The sequence below is a fragment of the Colias eurytheme genome, chromosome 20 (assembly GCF_061535395.1).
Source record: "Colias eurytheme isolate Ceu_HAF_F1 chromosome 20, ilColEury1 Martin Lab GWU primary, whole genome shotgun sequence".
In the NCBI taxonomy this organism is placed as follows: Eukaryota; Metazoa; Arthropoda; class Insecta; order Lepidoptera; family Pieridae; genus Colias; species Colias eurytheme.
This window is the reverse complement of record NC_142999.1, coordinates 8,426,973-8,446,261: the sequence shown is the minus strand read 5'-3', so window position 1 is coordinate 8,446,261 and position 19,289 is coordinate 8,426,973. Positions and strand designations below refer to the sequence as shown.

At 32.9% G+C, this 19,289-nt stretch overlaps 3 protein-coding genes across 3 annotated transcripts in view; 2 read left to right on the top strand and 1 right to left on the bottom strand.

Annotated features, from left to right (window-relative positions):
* The window catches only part of LOC149899812 (uncharacterized), a 37,888-nt gene extending 25,690 nt beyond the window's left edge, over window positions 1-12,198 (top strand). The window contains exon 2 of the mRNA XM_090114055.1: window positions 11,014-12,198. Coding sequence (XP_089970181.1) covers window positions 11,014-12,182 — 1,169 coding nt within the window. The 3' untranslated portion in view covers window positions 12,183-12,198. The remainder of the gene's footprint in view (window positions 1-11,013) is intronic.
* Cortactin (cortactin) overlaps window positions 1-19,289 on the top strand; it is a 444,169-nt gene that overhangs the window by 365,937 nt on the left and 58,943 nt on the right. The window lies entirely within an intron of this gene.
* The window catches only part of ss (aryl hydrocarbon receptor spineless), a 99,385-nt gene that overhangs the window by 49,291 nt on the left and 30,805 nt on the right, over window positions 1-19,289 (bottom strand). The window contains exon 2 of the mRNA XM_090113774.1: window positions 6,340-6,530. The gene's annotated coding sequence lies outside the window, so the exon portion shown is untranslated. The remainder of the gene's footprint in view (window positions 1-6,339; window positions 6,531-19,289) is intronic.

Here is a 19,289-nt window from a genome sequence, read left to right as displayed (position 1 = left end):
TATTATCTGATAGGTTTAAATTTGGACGACCGGCTGTATAAATACAATCCAGTTGTTTAGTTTTAAATTAATTATTGTGAGTCAGTGCTAGAATTGTTTTAAGTAACGATTGAAAAGGAATGATAAAAGTTATTGCCTATGGGGTTTTATAAGCTATGAAATAATGTAATATAATCTATCTAATAATCTAATAATATATTATAAAGGCGAAAGTTTGTAAGGATGTATGGATGTTTGTTACTCTTTCACGTAAAACTACTGAACCGATTACAATGAAATTTAGCACACATATAGAGGGTAACTTGGATTAACACATAGGATAGTTTTTATCCCGGAAATCCCACGGGAACGGGAACTATGCGGGTTTTCCTTTGCAAACGCGGGCGAAGCCGCGGGCGGAAATCTAGTATCATTATATTTACATTTAATATTATTAAGAATACAGAAATCAAAAAATTCATATACCTCCATGGATTATAAATTAAAAAGAATAATAACAGTCGTACTTCTAATTTCGCTTGAAAGTTTTATTCATAAAATGATATCTCAGAAATTTAAAATTCATTCGGTGTTATAGATAGCCCATTTATCGACGAAGGCTATATATCATCACGCTAAGACCAATAGCAGCGGAGCACTGCGGGTAAAACCACGGGACACAGCTAGTATATAATATAATTATAGTGTTTCGCCAAAAAACACCCTGTATAAATAGTCAATAAACGGTATATAGCATGCGCTAAGTTTACGAGCTGTTTTACTCGTTAAGCATTCAAGCTGTTAAGTTTAAGCTATTATAAACCTTTAATCACTTAAGCTTCGGTCGCATTAGTGCAACTTGACTTTGTGTCTCAAATTTAACTTTTTGTAAAATTTTATAGTTATATAAAAATCTATGTGAAGTAAAAAATAGAAGATATTTAAATATCAATTTTCTAACATATATTTATTTATTTTAGCAAGGTATATTTAGGTTAGCTAAACGGAATAGGATTCACTAAATAAGTATAATTTTTAATATTTTAATATTTAAAGTATATTATAATAACAAAAAGCGTTTGTATATTGCGTGATAATAATTATTGTAAAACTAGCGGTCCGCCCCGGCTTCGCCCGTGGTACATTATTACGTTTTCTCTACATAAGAACAATCCTCGTACTTCAAGGAATATAATAAAAAAAGAATTATCGAAATCGGTTCAGCCGTTCTCGAGTTATGCGCTTACCAACACATTTTGCGATTCATTTTTATATATAAGAAAGAAGAAGAAGATAAGATTGAAAATATAACTTTTACTTCATACCTTCTAAAACCTAACAGTAAAATAAAGGTTCGCATAAGTTTTATTTCTGTCTTAGACTAATTTACTAATTTGCTTTAAATTTCCATTTACAAAGAATTTAAACAGTCAACTTTCAAATTATACGAAATGCTTTTCATTTTCGTTAGCTTGAAAATAATATTTGCTTGTCATTCATCGTTGAAATAAAAACTAAAGCCCACACTTTAATTTAATAAACGACGTAACCTAAATAAAACATTAAACAATTTTCGCCATTATAAAAAGTATATTAAAGGCGAAGTTAGCGTGAGTCAGCGAATGGATGGTATAATTGATCTGATAAGGGGTGAAACACCTTTATAGTTGATTTTTTATATTTTTAATGATTATAATGTTTTGTTTATTTATTTTATTATTCGTTTTGTTGCCATGGTAGCAATTAAAATGAGTCCACCGTAAATCTTGATATACATCTACAAGCGAAAAGTCAATAATATTTGTTTAATTTATTTCATTCATATCTTCTATAGTCTATTAATAATTATCGATAAGTTGAATATTTGCACATTTTTATTCGGACTTTAATTAAAGGATACTCAAAGAAATAGCGCAGTTTTTATATTTAAAACCGACATTTGTTATAAATAATAGTTACATATTTATTGCTGATATCGCTGAAATAAATATTATGGATGTTTCCTTTATTATTCTTTTTAATAGAGTTATTTTATAAAATGGAAGAAAGCTTTGCTCGCTAAAAAGACTGGTATTGATATTTTTCCTTGAACCATATACGAGGAAATAAATATATTTGAATTTGAATGAAATAAAGTGTAATAAACTAAACGTTCAAATTAGAGCTTTTCCAGAACCAAAAATTAGAAATCTAAAACTGGTTAACGCAGCTTTCCAATTGAGATTTTCTTATTGTTAACCTTTTTTTCTTGTCACTAGCTCATATACAATAATATTAAAGAAGGTTTTCAGACAAAGAGCAAATCTTAATATCCACTCTGACGAAGCGATGCTAATAATTAAAATATACTTGTGTACCTACGAGTTGTCACATTACAATAATTTCAAATCTTTAAGTACATCTATCCAACATTACAACCTCTTAACAAAACCTGAATTGCATTTTCGTGAATAACCTCTAGTAACAAATTAGTCGATTTCCCTGGCCAGTGTTTTATGGAAAACAATAATCTTAGATAAGGGACGGTAATCCATCATAGTGGTGGCAATTGTTTTTGCTTGAGCGAACTTGATTAAATACTCCGATATGGCAACCCGGCTGGTTTAAAGTGGACCACGGGTTTCGGTTTTTCGATGGGGATTAGTGACAGTTTGTTAAGTCGGATTATAGCTACTGAGTTATGACGTATGCATGAAATAGAAGTTATTTTTTAGGTAAAATGTTGAATTTAAAACATTCTTAGTAGTAAACACGTAGTAACCACACAATATACACTTTCAATACTTTTATACCAGATGGTTTTCCACATAATATTTATCCTTTTAGGTTCTTGCCATGTTCTTAAGATCTGTATTTGAAGCTTTTATTCTGTATAAGTTACCAGTTACTATGTATATAAACCATTTCTACTTAATTGTTTTCCTCAAAATAAATGTGTGTAAGCTTTGTAAGCTTATTTTTTAAGCTCTTTCCCTAAAGACAACGTTTTATAAAGTTTAAATGGTTTCTATAGGTTGAATATAGTAAGTAGTAAGTATGTTTTACTCGTAGAATATACCAACAACCTTTCTATTCAGTTTGTTTTCCACACATGTAAGAGTTGAAATGTCATGGCATTCTTTTAGGCTTTTTCCTACAGTCAAAGTGTAATAAACTTCATTTGCAGTCAATAAAGAATAACTTATTTATGATAAATTATGTTCTAAATCAGTTATTTACTTTAACCTTCCTATGTACATTTCTCCCAATATACATAGCATATGACGCAACATAGTTCGAACAGGGTTGGCATCAATAAATCGTAGTAAGGGCGCGGGCACACGATGCGTTGCGGCGCCGCACCGCAAAGATTTCACCGTGTCAGTGGGCACACGAGTGATGCGGCGCCGTAACGTTGTTCTGTCGCAGCGGCGTCGTAGCAGCGTTGCATAGCGTGTCCTTCCTTGTGACGCAAAACAACTGAGCGGTGCCTCTCCGACGTCGCACCGCATTCACCCCTCCCCGCCTCGTCTTGGTGGTTACAAGTCCGGTGCGGCGCCGGAGCGCATCGTGTGACATGCCACAGATATTTCTATGTAAGACGACGCAGCGACACCGCTCCGGCGCCGCACCGCCGCCGCAACGCATCGTGTGCCCCCGCTCTAAGGCGAATTAGCATCAGATCGATAGTGTTCCTTCCGGCAGTGCTGAGCGGAGGCAGGCACGGGGTATTATATATGTATTTGGTTTGGATGTGGATTTATTGGTGGAATTTTTTATGGTTGGGTCGGTTATGAGTTTATTTAATGTACACGTACATAGATAATCTACTGTAGTTTACATAATTCAGTAAAAAATAATCTGATCGATTTATTTGAAAATACCTATAAGTAACGTTTGTTATTATCTCATTCTCTGAAGTGTAATTTATTTTTACTAGAATAACGTGGGTAGGTATCTAATTTACAGTATTCAATATTTTCAATAAATATCTTTTTGATTTCGCATGAAACGCGCATGCGTTTATCTACCCAGTACCTACTTACCTACTGTCTACTAGAGAAATAATTATTGATATTGATTTAACATTTTGTATTTACGGTTACAATTTTTGTGAGACTTAAAAATCATAATAAATTTAAATGTTTAAATACTTTTACAATATTATAAAATGATAACACTGAAAACAAATTATTCAATATTTTCTTATTATTATTCCAGATAAAGAAATCCTTTCAACAAGCTCAAATTAACACACATTTTTACACACATACGCCGTAAGACCGCAATCCAAAATACATAACCTAATTACCACAATTACACGTACTCGTCTCTCATAAACAATCACAATAATCGGAATAAACGGTAAACCTTCTGAGAATCGAGTTATTTACAATCAGGCTACCGAGATATCGAATTTAAATATTTCACAAAATCTCAACTATCGAGATCCCGTGGCGTCGCGGCGAAATCTTTACGGCTGCTCTCGGTCTTGTAATCGATGCCTCAACAATCGATTTAATTAGAATTATCGATATTTTTATGTACAGTCGTGTGGGGAATGCGTTATGAACAAAGGAGTGAAGGTAGTGATTGTTATAAAGGCATTCTGATGCAGATTTTAAAAGATTGAATGAAACTTCTTCATTTATTTTATGTTACGTAGTTTCTTTATTGTTGGCCAAATTATGTGATGTTGATCGTAATTTCCAATGATCTCTTAGTTATCAATGATTCAACGTTCACATTATTTATTAGTCGTTTGTACCAACATTTTTAAATAATCAAACCTTCCATTATTTAAATTCACTTCTTCAAAGCCTTATTAAGGCAATAAGTATAACATTTTTTCATATTTACCAACCACAGTATAAAACCACATCTCGACTCGCCAGTACCACGTTCATCAGTGACTTTTCGACGAGTAGCCCCCCACTGCTTTTTATATTCGAATTTCGATATAAAATTATAAAGAGGCTTAATAACTCACTCTGTGATATACGATGGTAGCGGACATATGCAAAGTAGGGGTAAGATTTACGCGACCAATTACCAGCTTCGATTGTACGTTCTGGATTAAATGCCTAATGCTTCAAGTTTGGTATAGTTATTAGGAAATACTATATGATTTTATACCAAAGCTGTTACTCGGCAAAAACGTAGGAAGAATAATAATCAAGAGCAAGAATCAATTAATTCGTTACAAAAAAATTAAAGATTTCGCTCTTAGAAGAACTTTAGTTCGAAATTTTTTATACTATGTCACAATAATATAATGTTTTATCGTAACATATTTTAAGTATAAACGTAGAGTCTCTTTTCAAATTCTTATTCACGTGTGTGAATTGTGATATCTTAATCACATAAATTATTAAAATTATTTTTGATGAAATGTTGTGTTTATAGTTTATACATAATTATGTCAACGAATAATACTTTTTTTGCTTGCAGATTATTATTATATAGTCTCATCATAGTTGAATCTTTAGGATTTATAGCCAACTAGTATTTATCAAATATTTTGTATGAGTAAAATAGCCATTATCCATAATATGTATATCAATTCACTAATTAATAAAATTATATTTTTTGTAATGCCCTTTTTAAGCCTTTTTCGCAAAATTCTTTCTTTAACTTTGTATATTTTAATTATTATTTCCTTTCGGTGTATGTCACTCGTGTAACAGCATCAGCAAATTAAATTAAATACCTACAACTAAACATAATTCACAAACACTTACAATTAGACAAAACAAACGTGACTCAGAATCAGATGCGAAGATAAGGAAATCTAATCACTCGCGAACTGCTGTATCGATTTCGAAACGAGTCGAGTTCTCGAATATTATTAATACATACAGCCTATAATAAAATTGCCTGACAGCGTTAAATATGTGCGGTAGTCCACATTTATAAGTAATCGAATATCGGTATGCGTTCTGCGTTCAGCGAATAAATTAGATCAGTTTATTTTAATTTGATTTTCTTTTAAGGGATTGGAAAGGTTTTTAATAATGTTCTGTTCTAGGATTAGTCATTTTGTTTTGTATGATGATTGGGTATTATTTGTCCAAAATATTTGTGAATTTCATGAGACACAAAATTTTACAAAATGAGTACCTAATTTACAGTGCCTATCTATAAATAAGCACTTTGCGATTTTTAATAAGCGTAAAATCCTTAAGATTCAAATAAATAAATCTATTATAATATGAATTATTACCAAGAAATCGTCTAAAATTGTATTTAAGAATTCATGTCTTATTTCTGAGATTCTTTTTTTTTTGCAGTTTAATTTAAATTTTACACAACACACTCTCTACGATCCTTTACCATTTTTATACTATAAATTAAGGATTTAACATTAACACTACCACGTACCTTGAAAATAGCTCTTCGTACGCAGGTAACTAACAGACAACCGCAGTATAGACAAGCGGTCCAGTTTGCTAAGTATGTTCTGCTCGAAGGGGAGGAGCGAAGCGAGCGTGTCAAGTTCCGCATTGAGACGCTCCCGGTGACGCTTGCTGGGGTTGCTCTTGGTGACGCCGTCTTTCGATGGTGGTTTGATGCTGAAACAGAAATAATTGTCAAAATCCAAGTGCAATAATAAATGGAATTCTAAATATAATAATGTTTGGCTATATTATAAAAAGCTGATGAAATAAAGAGCGTGTGTGAAGAGCACACGTGTTAGAAGTAAAACTTCTTTCACAAATTCAAAGTCCAAAATCGTCGCCTTACTCCATGACGTGACGGTATTGCCATGACATTGAAATTTTACTCTCAACGCGCCTAAAGAAGTTTTACTTCAAAAAGAACAATAAACACGTTTCAAAATAACTAATAAGGTTCAATTAAGAAAAATAATCAAAATAGGGACGATTTTTCCAACCGTCCGCGGCTTAACAATAATATTGTAAAAAGTCAACAATAAAAACAATTTTTTTCAAATAAGCTGAATTTTCAATCTTTGACGTTTAAATTATGTTAATTAGGAAAAACTTTCAGAAATAATGTTACTATTGCATGTATTACAAAAGGCTCTTGTTCAAATATTAACATATTCAAACAACTATATTAAAAGCAACAAGGCAACGCAGCGGTGATCTATTTTAATTAACATTAGTTAGCGTTAAATTACAGTTTAAATATACAAAAGGTATTTGTTTTTGTTAATTTGTGTTCACATCTCGCTCGCATAGGTAAGCACGAATTAGTATCGGACAGAGGTGCTGTGGAGTCGTCTTTAGTTTGATTTATATATCACTAGGCTTCCGCCCGCGGCTTCGTCCGCGCATTCAAAGAAAAACCCGCATAGTTCCCGTTCCCGTGGGTTTTCCGGGATTGAGTCATTTTCCCGGGATAAAAAGTAGCCTATGTCCTTTCTCGGGTATCAAAATATCTCCATACCAAATTTCATAAAAATTGGTTCAGTAGTTTAGGCGTGATTGAGTAACAGACAGACAGACAGAGTTACTTTTGCATTTATAATATTAGTATGGATTTAAAAAGATGAGTAAATTTTACGTATGAAAGTTTGTGGTTTCCAACAACAATATTCAACAATATTCAGCGAGCGCGCTCATCTTTTTGTTTGAAATACGTATTAAAAATACCTTGATTGTATTGTATTCTGTACAATATCGTATTAAAAATAATGTTCTTACATATTTTTATTAATCAATATATTCATTTTAATTTTTAAGTCAATACAATTATTAATATGTTAAACTAATTAAACAAACAGTTATTATAGGTTATTTTAACTCACTCTACCACCATTAGTACCCTGATTATATTATTCAAGCGCTAAACAGCTCCACACATTTCTATGTTCGAAATTGCTGCATACATTTGGGCATTACTCATTGCCGCCCGTCGTTTTTGTTGATTTATTCAAAGTATCAACGCGCCTCGGCCCTTTGATACTTTTCCGATACAAATTATATGCGTACAGTATTGTGTTCTATCAAAAATACATCATATTTCGTGGGTGATAACGTCTTAATTCGATTGTGAGTAGCGAGCGTAATAATCGATAAATCAACACCGATTATTTCTATAAATTGTAACTCGATTAAGTTATAATCGATATCGTGTAATGTATATACGTAATCTGTCATCAGTACGCCAATAATTCATTGAATGTGTATATTTCGACTCATAGGTATTAGTCACGGAAACTCCGGCTAAATACCTTGCTAGTACTTTATAGCTCTAGTAGTACAAGATTTCATTAAGTCAATATGTCATGTATTTAGAGTAACATAATTTCCTAAATATCATAAATGATTAGATTTTGAAATGATACCTATTCTAGCTCCTACAGTTTGTTTGATACAAATTCGATATTAAGGTCAAAAAGAATTAAGATACTTATCAAAATTGTAACAAACCTCTTCAGTACTTTTGCGTATAAGCAGTAAGCTTATTTAAAATGCATACAATTCTTCGGAATCATATTTTATTTGGAAAATGGAATCAAATAATTATAATGCATTGGAAAGTAAATTCTTTTGCAATTTAATTCATTGTCTCCGAAGTCTATGAATGATTCAGATTGAAACTGAGATACATGGTTTGAATATTTATGTTATAACTTACATACTTATTTGGATAATGTTGAAAAATAAGAAGATACACAAAAAAAAACAGTATTTTTTGCAATCTTTTAATTTCAAAGTGTTAACGTAATTATTTTCTATCATATACTTATGTTATAAACGCGAAAGTGTGTTAGTTTGTCCTTCCTTCACGCTGCAACGGAGCAAGAGATTGATGTGATTTTTTTGCACAGAGATAGTAAACTCCGTAATAAAAACATTATAACAACTTTAACATAGTTTCTAGTTCCGGGTTCTCTTTAGAATTTTTCCATGAAATATCTATTTGACGATAGGAAGAAATATAGTGTTTCAATATTATTTTAGGCCGTAATCAGTAAAACAATTTAGCAATACACATTCCTTTAGTATCATATACCTATTACTTATAAGAGATAGCTTCGGCTCGATCCTTAAAAGAAGAACAAAACAAAAACGTTCAGAGCACCGTTAAATCAACGATAAGAAATCGCGGCTATTAAATGTTCATCAGACGTAAAAATTACACTAAATTAGCTTTAAACATGAGAAATATTTGGAGCTTTTAAGGTGTCTTGCGCCTAATAGTTGATACGTTTAGACAGTTTTGGTTCGACGAACTTGATGAAATGTTTGTTTATTGCATTTTAAATTATCATTAGACGTAAACTAAACTAGAACTTAAAGCTAAAATGTACAATGAAAAACTTATCGTAATAAAAACTCTGCAAGTTAACTATGAAACAAAACGAAGCGAAAACAAACTAATACACCAAATTCAAATGTCCAATTGACAATTCAATTAACGTCCTACACAATTCACATTTTACATTGGAATAATCCGTCCTCAATGGGATCGTGAATATGCCATAATATAAGAAAGAGAAGAAGAAGAAGCAGAAATAATTTACATTTGACAACGATTTTCTATAGCATTCTTCTCTGAACGATTAGTAAAATATAGACTGCGATATTACTTATAATATCCTTGAAATAACAAAAGTTTTCGCACCTAGAAAAGTATCTGCGTGTAAGATAAAGGGTTACTACACTGATAATGTGATAGCCGCAGTAAGATTTAAGTATTATGAATCCCATAGCTAACTAAAATAGTCTTGAAAGTACAAAAATTAAGGAGCTAGTAAAGTCATGATGTATCAGAACACGACAGTATGCAAGAAGACGGATTAATGATCTGACGTGACAGTAGTATCTAAGATTCATTTTAATTAGTAAAATGTCCTTGAAAAGCCCTCAAATAACAAAAATGAAGTAGCTAGTAAAGTCATGGTACATCAGAACACGCATTAGCATGTAAGATAAAGGGTTCTACGGTGACGTGACAGCAGTAAGATTCGTTTTCATTCGGTCGCATGTCTGCACGGAACCCATTCAATGTCTCCCTTGGTCAATGACTTGTTTGCACCTATAATTGTTATGACGGCTGAACATGTTCCTTGCAAGATTTCGTGTTCGGTTTGTGGATAGGTTAGGTCATAATCTGACTGGTTTTTACTGTGCGGTAGTTTTCAAATGCGTTAGTATCGAATACAGATTGAAGTGAAGCCTCTTTAGCGTAAATTCAGATGCATTTTTGTCATCATGAGTAAGCAGGTGAACTTCAATTCAAGCTGTCTAGCTAGACATTTTGTTGAAAAGACACTGATGACAATAATCGACAATCGAAACTAATTACAAATATAGCTTGGTTCTTTATCTCTTGATTCAAGAGTTTTATTCATTTCATATTAAAATTTAGCCAGCAAAAAAATTAAAGTGTACCGTCGGCCACCCATCATTTGTTTCATCTCAAAGATGCTGTTAGTGAAAAAAAATTAACAAGTAGTTTTGTGTTACGTCATAGACCCTATGTTTACAAATGCGTCGGTCCTGTAAGGTATAATTATAAACGTATTAGTGAGGTCAACGGCCGAAAGGGTGAAGGCCAATTTGAAGGTTTTGTTTTAAGGCCACATTTGGTGTGGATGTAAACATCACGCATGTATTCATAATCTATGAATAGGGTCTCCGCGGGTGCGTTTTTGGTCCGCTACTATAAATAATGTTTGAAAGTAATGAATGTGTCTTAACACACTTTTTCTAGTCATTGAAATACAATATTGTAAACTATTTTTTTTAATGTAAATAAAAGATAATGACAAACAAATGCTACTTTGTAATTAGAATCAGTTTTATTGTTCTTAACACAGATACAACGTAAGTTTCTTGAATAAATAATTATAATCTGAAATTAATAACTTTGGTACTGCATTGAAAATTGAATACGGGCGATAATTACGAAAATTGCTCGATTATGTTGTCAGAAAATAGGAATATTGATGGTCTATTAAAGCGATAAAGGTGTTTTAAGTGATAATTAACGGCTTGATTTACATGTTCTATTAGTAACGACATGCAGTGTGCGGACACCAAAGAATATGTATCTATATTTAGCACAGATGGCAGGCAGGCTTTCGCCCTAACCGCTCATGTACGGACCAGATAAACACATTAAGAATCATACTGGAAGAAGCATCAGAATGGCAACGGGAGATCTATCTCACCTTTGTCGACTTTGAAAAGGCTTTTGACACAGTCACGTGGTGTAGTATCTGGTGCCGACTTGAGGAAATAGGCGTTCCAAGCAAGATCATCAACATGCTGAGAGCACTTTATAAAAAATACGCATGCAAGGTGGCACATGACGGGCTTATTTCCGATGATATAGATGTCAGCGCAGGGGTAAGGCAGGGCTGCTTGTTATCTCCTCTGTTGTTTTTAGTTGTTCTGGATAGCATAATGCACAAAGTCAACGACGGAAAGCGACGCGGTATAGAGTGGGGGTTGACCGAGCAACTAGATGACCTTGACTATGCTGACGACCTGTGTCTGCTCAGTCACAAACACGATGACATGCAATCCAAACTCGACGACCTTCAACGCGAGGCTGCATTATGTGGACTAAAAATTAACACCCTGAAGACGCAAGAAATGCGAACCGAAGGAAGAAATCCACAAGCGCTAACACTAGGATCCCAGCAGATAAAGCGTGTCCAGCAATTTACTTATTTAGGCAGTGTGGTGTCCAATACAGGAGGAACCGAAGAGGACATCGCTTCACGAATCGCCAAAGCAAGGGCAACCTTCGCGCAGCTACGATCCATATGGCAATCGAAGAAGCTAACACGTGGAGTGAAATTTAAAATATTTCGCTCCAACGTAAAAAGTGTCCTATTATATGGTAGTGAAACGTGGAGAGTTACTAAAGCTATCACGCAAAGAATCCAGGTCTTCGTCAACCGATGCCTCCGCCAAATATTAAGAATTTACTGGCCCGAGAAAATATCAAACGAACAACTGCTGGAACGCTGCCACGAGACGCTGATTTTGCGCCAAATTTCACGCCGCAAATGGAAATGGATCGGCCACACTCTCAGAAGAAACACATCGCATATACCCAGGCAAGCCCTGGAGTGGACTCCCCAAGGGAAAAGGAAGCGTGGCCGTCCTAGGCAATCCTGGCGTCGTTCGGTGGCGGCGGAAGCTAAGGCGATTGGGTTGACGTGGCCGGAGGTGAAGAGCGTAGCCCAAGACAGAACGCGATGGCGGCGCACTGTGGACGCCCTCTGCCCCACATAGGGGACATAGGACAATAAGTCAAGTAAGTCATATTTTATAGGTGAAAGAGAAAATTGTCTTATTTAAAGCGATAAAATATCTTTGGCATATGAATGAAGAAGTGCATCAAATGGACAAGGTGGCATTTACCATGACCGCTAGTTGAATACTGGGAAAAAATAAAACTCTAAAGTGATTATCTCCACAATTCATCGTAGATAAGTATGTTCGTAAAAAATGCCTAATTATGAACAATACATAACCTTCAATGCACTTGTAATAACTGAATGCTATAACTTATTTTAGGACAAGCATTAATATACAAAGATCAAAAAACAATCCTTATATCGATACGCATAGTGATTGAAATCCTTTAAAACTACTAGCTAACGTAAGATATGCTGAAAAATTGAAAACTTCCAATGTCATAAGTGCCGATTTTAGTTCAAGTTGAATTGATTCTTATGCTGATGATTTAAGATTGAATATTGATTGTAGGATAGACGTTGTACATGGATGCACATGTGTGCCAAGCAAAATTAAGTGTGCCAATATCATCGTTCTCGCTTGATCGCGTCCAGCCTTCGTTGGAATAGCTGTTTTCCGTCGATTTTTCTCGTATTTACGCATTTCTATTTCAGTCAAGGTCTTGTATATGGGAAACGTGTCTGAATATAATAGATTTTATGTCATTAATTAACATTTTCTTAAGATTTTCAAGAAGAAAGATAAGCAAATAAATACCTATAATTTTATCAAAGTTTTAGATCTGCTTAGACTTAAGTGACTGAGCTCGATTCAACTGTTTTGAAAGCAGTCTAAACAATAGACACTATAAAACACTTGTCATTTCCACAACAACGTTAATAAATGTTACTAAATATGCGATAATAGGGACCTTGTTATAACAATGCACTAGTTTTGTAGAAACTACTGAATGCCATGAATCGATCGCTGTGATATTTAATGTAAGTAGATGTCAATGCTAAGGGCATCTTCAAACATTATGAACAAATATCGAATAAATAAAAAAACATGATACATGCATGCATGTAATATGTAATATGTAATTTCATTGTTCAGTTAAAACATTTTACTAAGTTTTTACGAAAAGCATTCATCACAAATCACAATCGTTTAATTAAATAGAACTTTTACTTTTTACTACAACAGGGTTTACCACAGTATAGAAATTAATATCCAACATTAGAAAGAATCATACAAAGCCCATTACCATAATTTACGAAGTCTCTTCATAAAAATAGAGTCCACCATGACCCCAGGTCGTTAGGTGATTACTAGAAATCATTGCAATTGGCACAAATTGCATTCTACATATGATTGTACTTGTCTATTACGTTTGATGAGCCTGTTTACGTTAATATGATAAGTACAATAAGGTAATATTGCTGGATAAAAGTGTCAAGCGAATTTGTATTGAAATATTGGATTCTGTTTTTTTTTTTGCTAGTCAAATAGGTACTTCCGTTACTAAATTTTAACAGAGTTGGTAGACTTCTTGCAATTTTAAAATTATACTTCGTAATTAATAATAGCGATTTAGGTAACTTTCTTTAAAAAAGACCGACAAAACCGCATGCCAACAATTAGGAAACCTAAATACAATTAAACCAGCAAATTTAATTCCACACTTAATTATAATTGACACTTACAATACTATTCTCCAATACATATAATCCGATTTCACGCTTAACCCTGCACTGCTGTAGCAAATTTCCCCCTATCGGTGTCGGGTCTAAAATACCCGCTTTGTGTTTTGACAGGAGTTAATACAAGGGTCGTCTTTACCTGTATAGTGTATATTGGAACCCTGCGCGTGCTCTATTGTCCCTTTATTCACTTGTTGGGGTCGATTTGGTACATTTATTTCCAAGTTTATTTGCACATTAATTGAATAAGCACGGTCTGTATGGGGATATTAATGATCGGAGCAAATGCTTTTAAATATTGATTGAATTGTGGTTTATTGAGATGATGTTGAGGTTTATCAATTTTTTTTATGGAATTTAACAGGTGTCACCATAAAATTGTTTTACTGGAGTCATTCTTAATACGTACTTATTATAACGAAAAATAATTTGTAATTAAAAAAATACAATAACGATTTTTGCACCTTACAACTGTTAAGTTGTTACGTTCACATAAGATTTGATGGTTCGTATCATTGATAATACAGTAATATTTTAATATCAAAATAACAATACGCGGGTGGTTTAAAAAACAAAAGCCACAAAAGCTTTCACCGGCTAAGCGCTATTAAAACAATATTAAGATGGCTCCAGGCCAATGTTTAGTAATGACACGGTTCTAAACAAAAGAATCTCAATCACATCGTATGTTATATGGTCAAGTAGTCAAATAAACTTTTCGTTAGGATACCGTTCGTTCAGATCGTTGGGATTTACCTACATGGTTGGTGAACAAAGTTTTATAAATATGGTTTTAGTTGATACTAAAAGCATAGTATAAAATGAGCTAAGGGCGAGTATCACTCGTGTATTACATTTATAATATTACCTATATTAGAAATGTAATATTCGTATGTGTCATATTCAACATCTTCGAATTAGAAATCTAGTTGCAGCGTCATCAAAATATATTTTGTTAATATAATTAGCAAATACAAACGAACGTGTCGATCACAATACTTGTACTTACAGAATTATTTTCTAAAAATTTCGCTTATTGCCAATTCATAGGTTTGAATTATTCTCATAATATTTTAAGATACTTCTGTCACAGATTATACTTGTCAATGTTTAAACACGCCACATTTATGTAATTTCCTCTATTCAAACATAATACCCTCTACACCACCCATACAGCCATCTCAATTACCACAACATTTATTCCCCAAAGAAGTATAAGCTCGGAAAGTGACGCGCAATAATCCCTTCAATCCATTAGTTACCGAAACCCTAATGCGTATTAGTGTGCGTGGATGTGGTCATAGTGACCAGTCGAGCGGGGGAAGGAAAACAATATTACATCCGCGTTTGAGGGTTACTGATTTTTTTAAGAGAAACTTCTTTAGGCGCGTTGAGAGTAAAATTTCAAGGTCGCATCATGGTAACACCGTCACGTCATGGAGTGGCAACGATTTTGGTATCTTTGTATCTTAGCAAAGAAGTTTCACTCGTGACACGTGCTCGTTTTCATATTTCTATATTTTATTGAATTGATACAGGTTAAATGATGATATTGCATTGATGAGAGTCCTAAGAGTCTGGATGTAGATACTGAATTTTATAATATTTATTGTACCTAGACTTACGTTAAAAACAGAATGATGAAACTAAACATCAGGTATTAAATAGTTATATAGACAGTTACCTATAGACTCTCTTGAATACAATCCATACTAATATTATAAATGCGAAAGTAACTCTGTCTGTCTGTCTGTTACTCAATCACGCCTTAACTACTGAACCAATTTGCATGTTTGGTATAGAGATATTTTGATACCCGAGAAAGGACATAGGCTACTTTTTATCCCGGGAAATAGGATAGGTTTTATCCCGGAAATCCCACGGGAACGGGAACTATGCGGATATTTCGTTGACTACGCGGGCGAAGCTGCGGGTGGAAAGCTAGTATTGAAATTAAATTGTGTATATTGCCCACAATTTAATGGCTGATTTACCCTCAGTATAATAGCTATCTTTCAGTCTATTCTTGCAGTTTCACATATGTTTAAGTTGTAGTTCAATAATGGATCACATAAAGATAATTGCAGTTAATTGTTTCTTGATACTGACCCTTGTAATTAATAATTTGCTACTTCAAGTGATGAATTACTACGAATGGTGATATATAGAGTAATATATCATTTTGTTTAAATAGATGTTCTGTGGTAAGTTTTATTATTATGAGTTTACTAAAATTAATTACTATTTGTATATGTCGCAGGCAAATTGTACAATTTCCTCTGTTTACAAACGGCGTCTGTCACTTTACAAACGCTAGGCATTTTGTTATATGTCGAGAATTCGTAATCAGAAAGTTTTGGTTTGGATAAGGGGGTGGGTTAGGTTAGGTTCTTTTTTTTAAACTACACAGAAATAGGAACCCCGCGAAGCGAGGGCTCCATCGGTTCGCAACCGTCTTCTTGTGGATGTTTGAAAAAAGTAAATACACAGCATATTACAAAATGCCGCGCGTTTGTAGACGGCGAGATAATATACAATTTGCCTGCGACTGACTATACACGTATCATTTTGAAGAAAATATATTGTTTAGGATAATTGCATTGAATACAAAAAATACATTTAGAACAATATAAAACAATTGTATTCTGATAATAAAGCTTAAATTATTGAAATTTTCAGTAAAAATTAAACAGTACTAGGTATATTAGAAACAAGAGATGACACAGTTAAACATGATTAAGTCATTTACCTATACGCAAAAGTACCTAGGTTAGCTCTTATAAAAAAAAAAAAAAAACTTTTATAATAATTTCCACGTGCTAGTCTAAGAGTTGACATCAATTCCACAAGATATAATTAAAATTGCACAAACATAATTCTTTGTATATTTAGCTAAGTATGAAAATATCTTTAAATGGTAATAACTGCAAAAAATTGAAGAGTCATTCAATCACTTAAAGACCGTGTACATCCAATAATTATTTATACTGTGTACAATTTTTTATCGGCTTTAATTAAAACTATGTTTATTATCATTGTTCTTGGCGAATGATTCGTAAAAAATTGATTGTATTTAAAATATCGCCTTGCCCTAATATTTGTGGGAATTACATAGGTTTAATAATTATTTGTAATTGTTTAGAGCTATGTCATAGACACAGTTGTGTGTACAAGGTTCTGGGGACAAAAAGTATCATTTAATGCGAATAAATCAAACAGAAAAACATATCTTTGTTTTTTATTTAAGATTAGTTTAAGATTATACCTAAAGGATTAGCATTAAATATTATATTTAATTTTATTTCCATTTAATTTGTCTTTTCGCGTTGATCTCAAAAACTAGTTTGATATATTTTACTTGATCCTACGTAACAAAAAAGTGAAATCTCGTTTTTGCGATATGGGTCACACTTCACATCTGTTTCACTTTCGTTTTTCTTAACATGCACGTAAAAACTTACCTACTAACTTTTCATTGCAGGGCTCCCGTTTCGAATCTAGAGCCTCTTAATCGTCAAAGCAGTATAAAAACTCGACCATTATACCTATATAATTAATAATTAATAATTCATATATTACCTATTAAATATGACGTTAACACTATATTACCCGTTGCTTTTAACAAACAAAAATATTATTATTAGGGCCGATTTTTCAATCCTTGGTTAAAATTTATCCGTCCAATAAAGTCTTACACGAACATATAAAAATGTCACCTGTAAACTGTCAAATACGGGCAAGTAGAATACATTTTTGAAATGAAGTTTAATAAGTTATTCGACGAATAAGTTTTAACCAAGCATTGAAAAATCGGCCCTTAATGAAAAAAATGTTGTGTGGTTTTATGAAACCACGGTAAAAGTGAAACTTAGGCACAAAAATATCGTATTTGTACGATAATTATCGTACGGTTCGACCGTCACGCGACATGCGCTACACAGACCAAAAAGTTTGAGACGATGTAGGTAATAAAAGTTTCACTTTAATAAAAAAAACTTTCATAATGTAAATTTCAAAAAGTCTTTTTTCTTTCCCTTATCAGTAGCATCTGCTCTTTATAGATTTCAGAATAACTAATGAAGTCGATAAGCTGATTACGTATTATCGTTTTTTATCTCACAAAAACAACGTATTCACTTTTCTACCATATTTGTATGTCATGCTTGAACGTTGCTCTTGATTATTTAAATGCATTATTAGTTCTTATATCGATGAATGCGGTGAACTATTGGATAAAAGGTTAATGTTGTGGTTTTATTTTATTTTAATGAGCAGAAAGAGAGAGAGAATTAATTTTAGCATAATAAATAAATAAACAATAAATATTCCAGGACAATTTTCACACACGGCACGATCTGATACTATCCCATGCTAAGCTTTCGCTTGTGATATGGAAACCAGATGGCTGATAAACATACATAATATATATTTTTTTCTAAATACTTATGTATAGATAATTAAGACCCAGACACAGAGCAAACCTCTATGTTCATCACACAAATAATTGAATTAGATATGTTTTATGTTTGTGATTGAAAGCATTGAGTGAATTTGTATCAAATTACCTAGATATCACATAAAACTATTTTATTTAATAATTATCACTACATATTGTTATAAATAGCGTTTGCGTGTAGGTACTAGTGTACACACGTAAGAAGTGAAACTTGTTTATGACCTTATTTTTCAAAAATAATTTACTATATGCAACTTTACAGAAATATGTCGAATCACGCGTGGTACGGATGAGAAAAAGATGGCGCGTAACGGAAAAATGTCACGCGTAACGAAAAAATGTTACACTAAATTTTTTTCCAACCCCGATAAAGAAGTTTCACTTCAAACATAATGATGATAAAAATGTAAACGTTATCGAAGTGAAACACGAAATAAATATAACAACATATTTAAGTAAAAGCTAATCAATTCATTGGCACTTTAACGTACAATAAACTCGTATTAACATTGCATTTTCTAAATAAAGATTGAACGGATAACATCAGAGCATGTACAAGTAGCGGGTGAAACGTGAACAAAACAATAATAAAAGAAAACAAACAAAAAAAAAACAATTAAAAAAACAGAACAATTTAAAATTGTAGCGACTCGCGTGTCGCTCCACTTAAAAAAGCGTAAAATTTGACATATCAACAATCTGTACCAAGTAAAAATAAATCACGGCCGCTCGTTAATTAATTCCTCTAAATTTCGTGTCATTAAATAGAGAAATAAGAAGAAAACGTGGCGGGTGTTGTCTCGATCGATTAAAGATAAGCGCAGAGTGAAGTCTGGGCCAAACAGTAGTTAGGTAACCTGATACACTGTTGGGGAGACTGCACATTGTCTTGTTTTATTTAAATTTGGTGCTTTTGTGGATGTTTGTCAGTTAATTAAATTTATATTTAAATAATTGAATACGCAGTTAATTGAAAGTGTGTGTTTCTGTGAGTTTGATTGA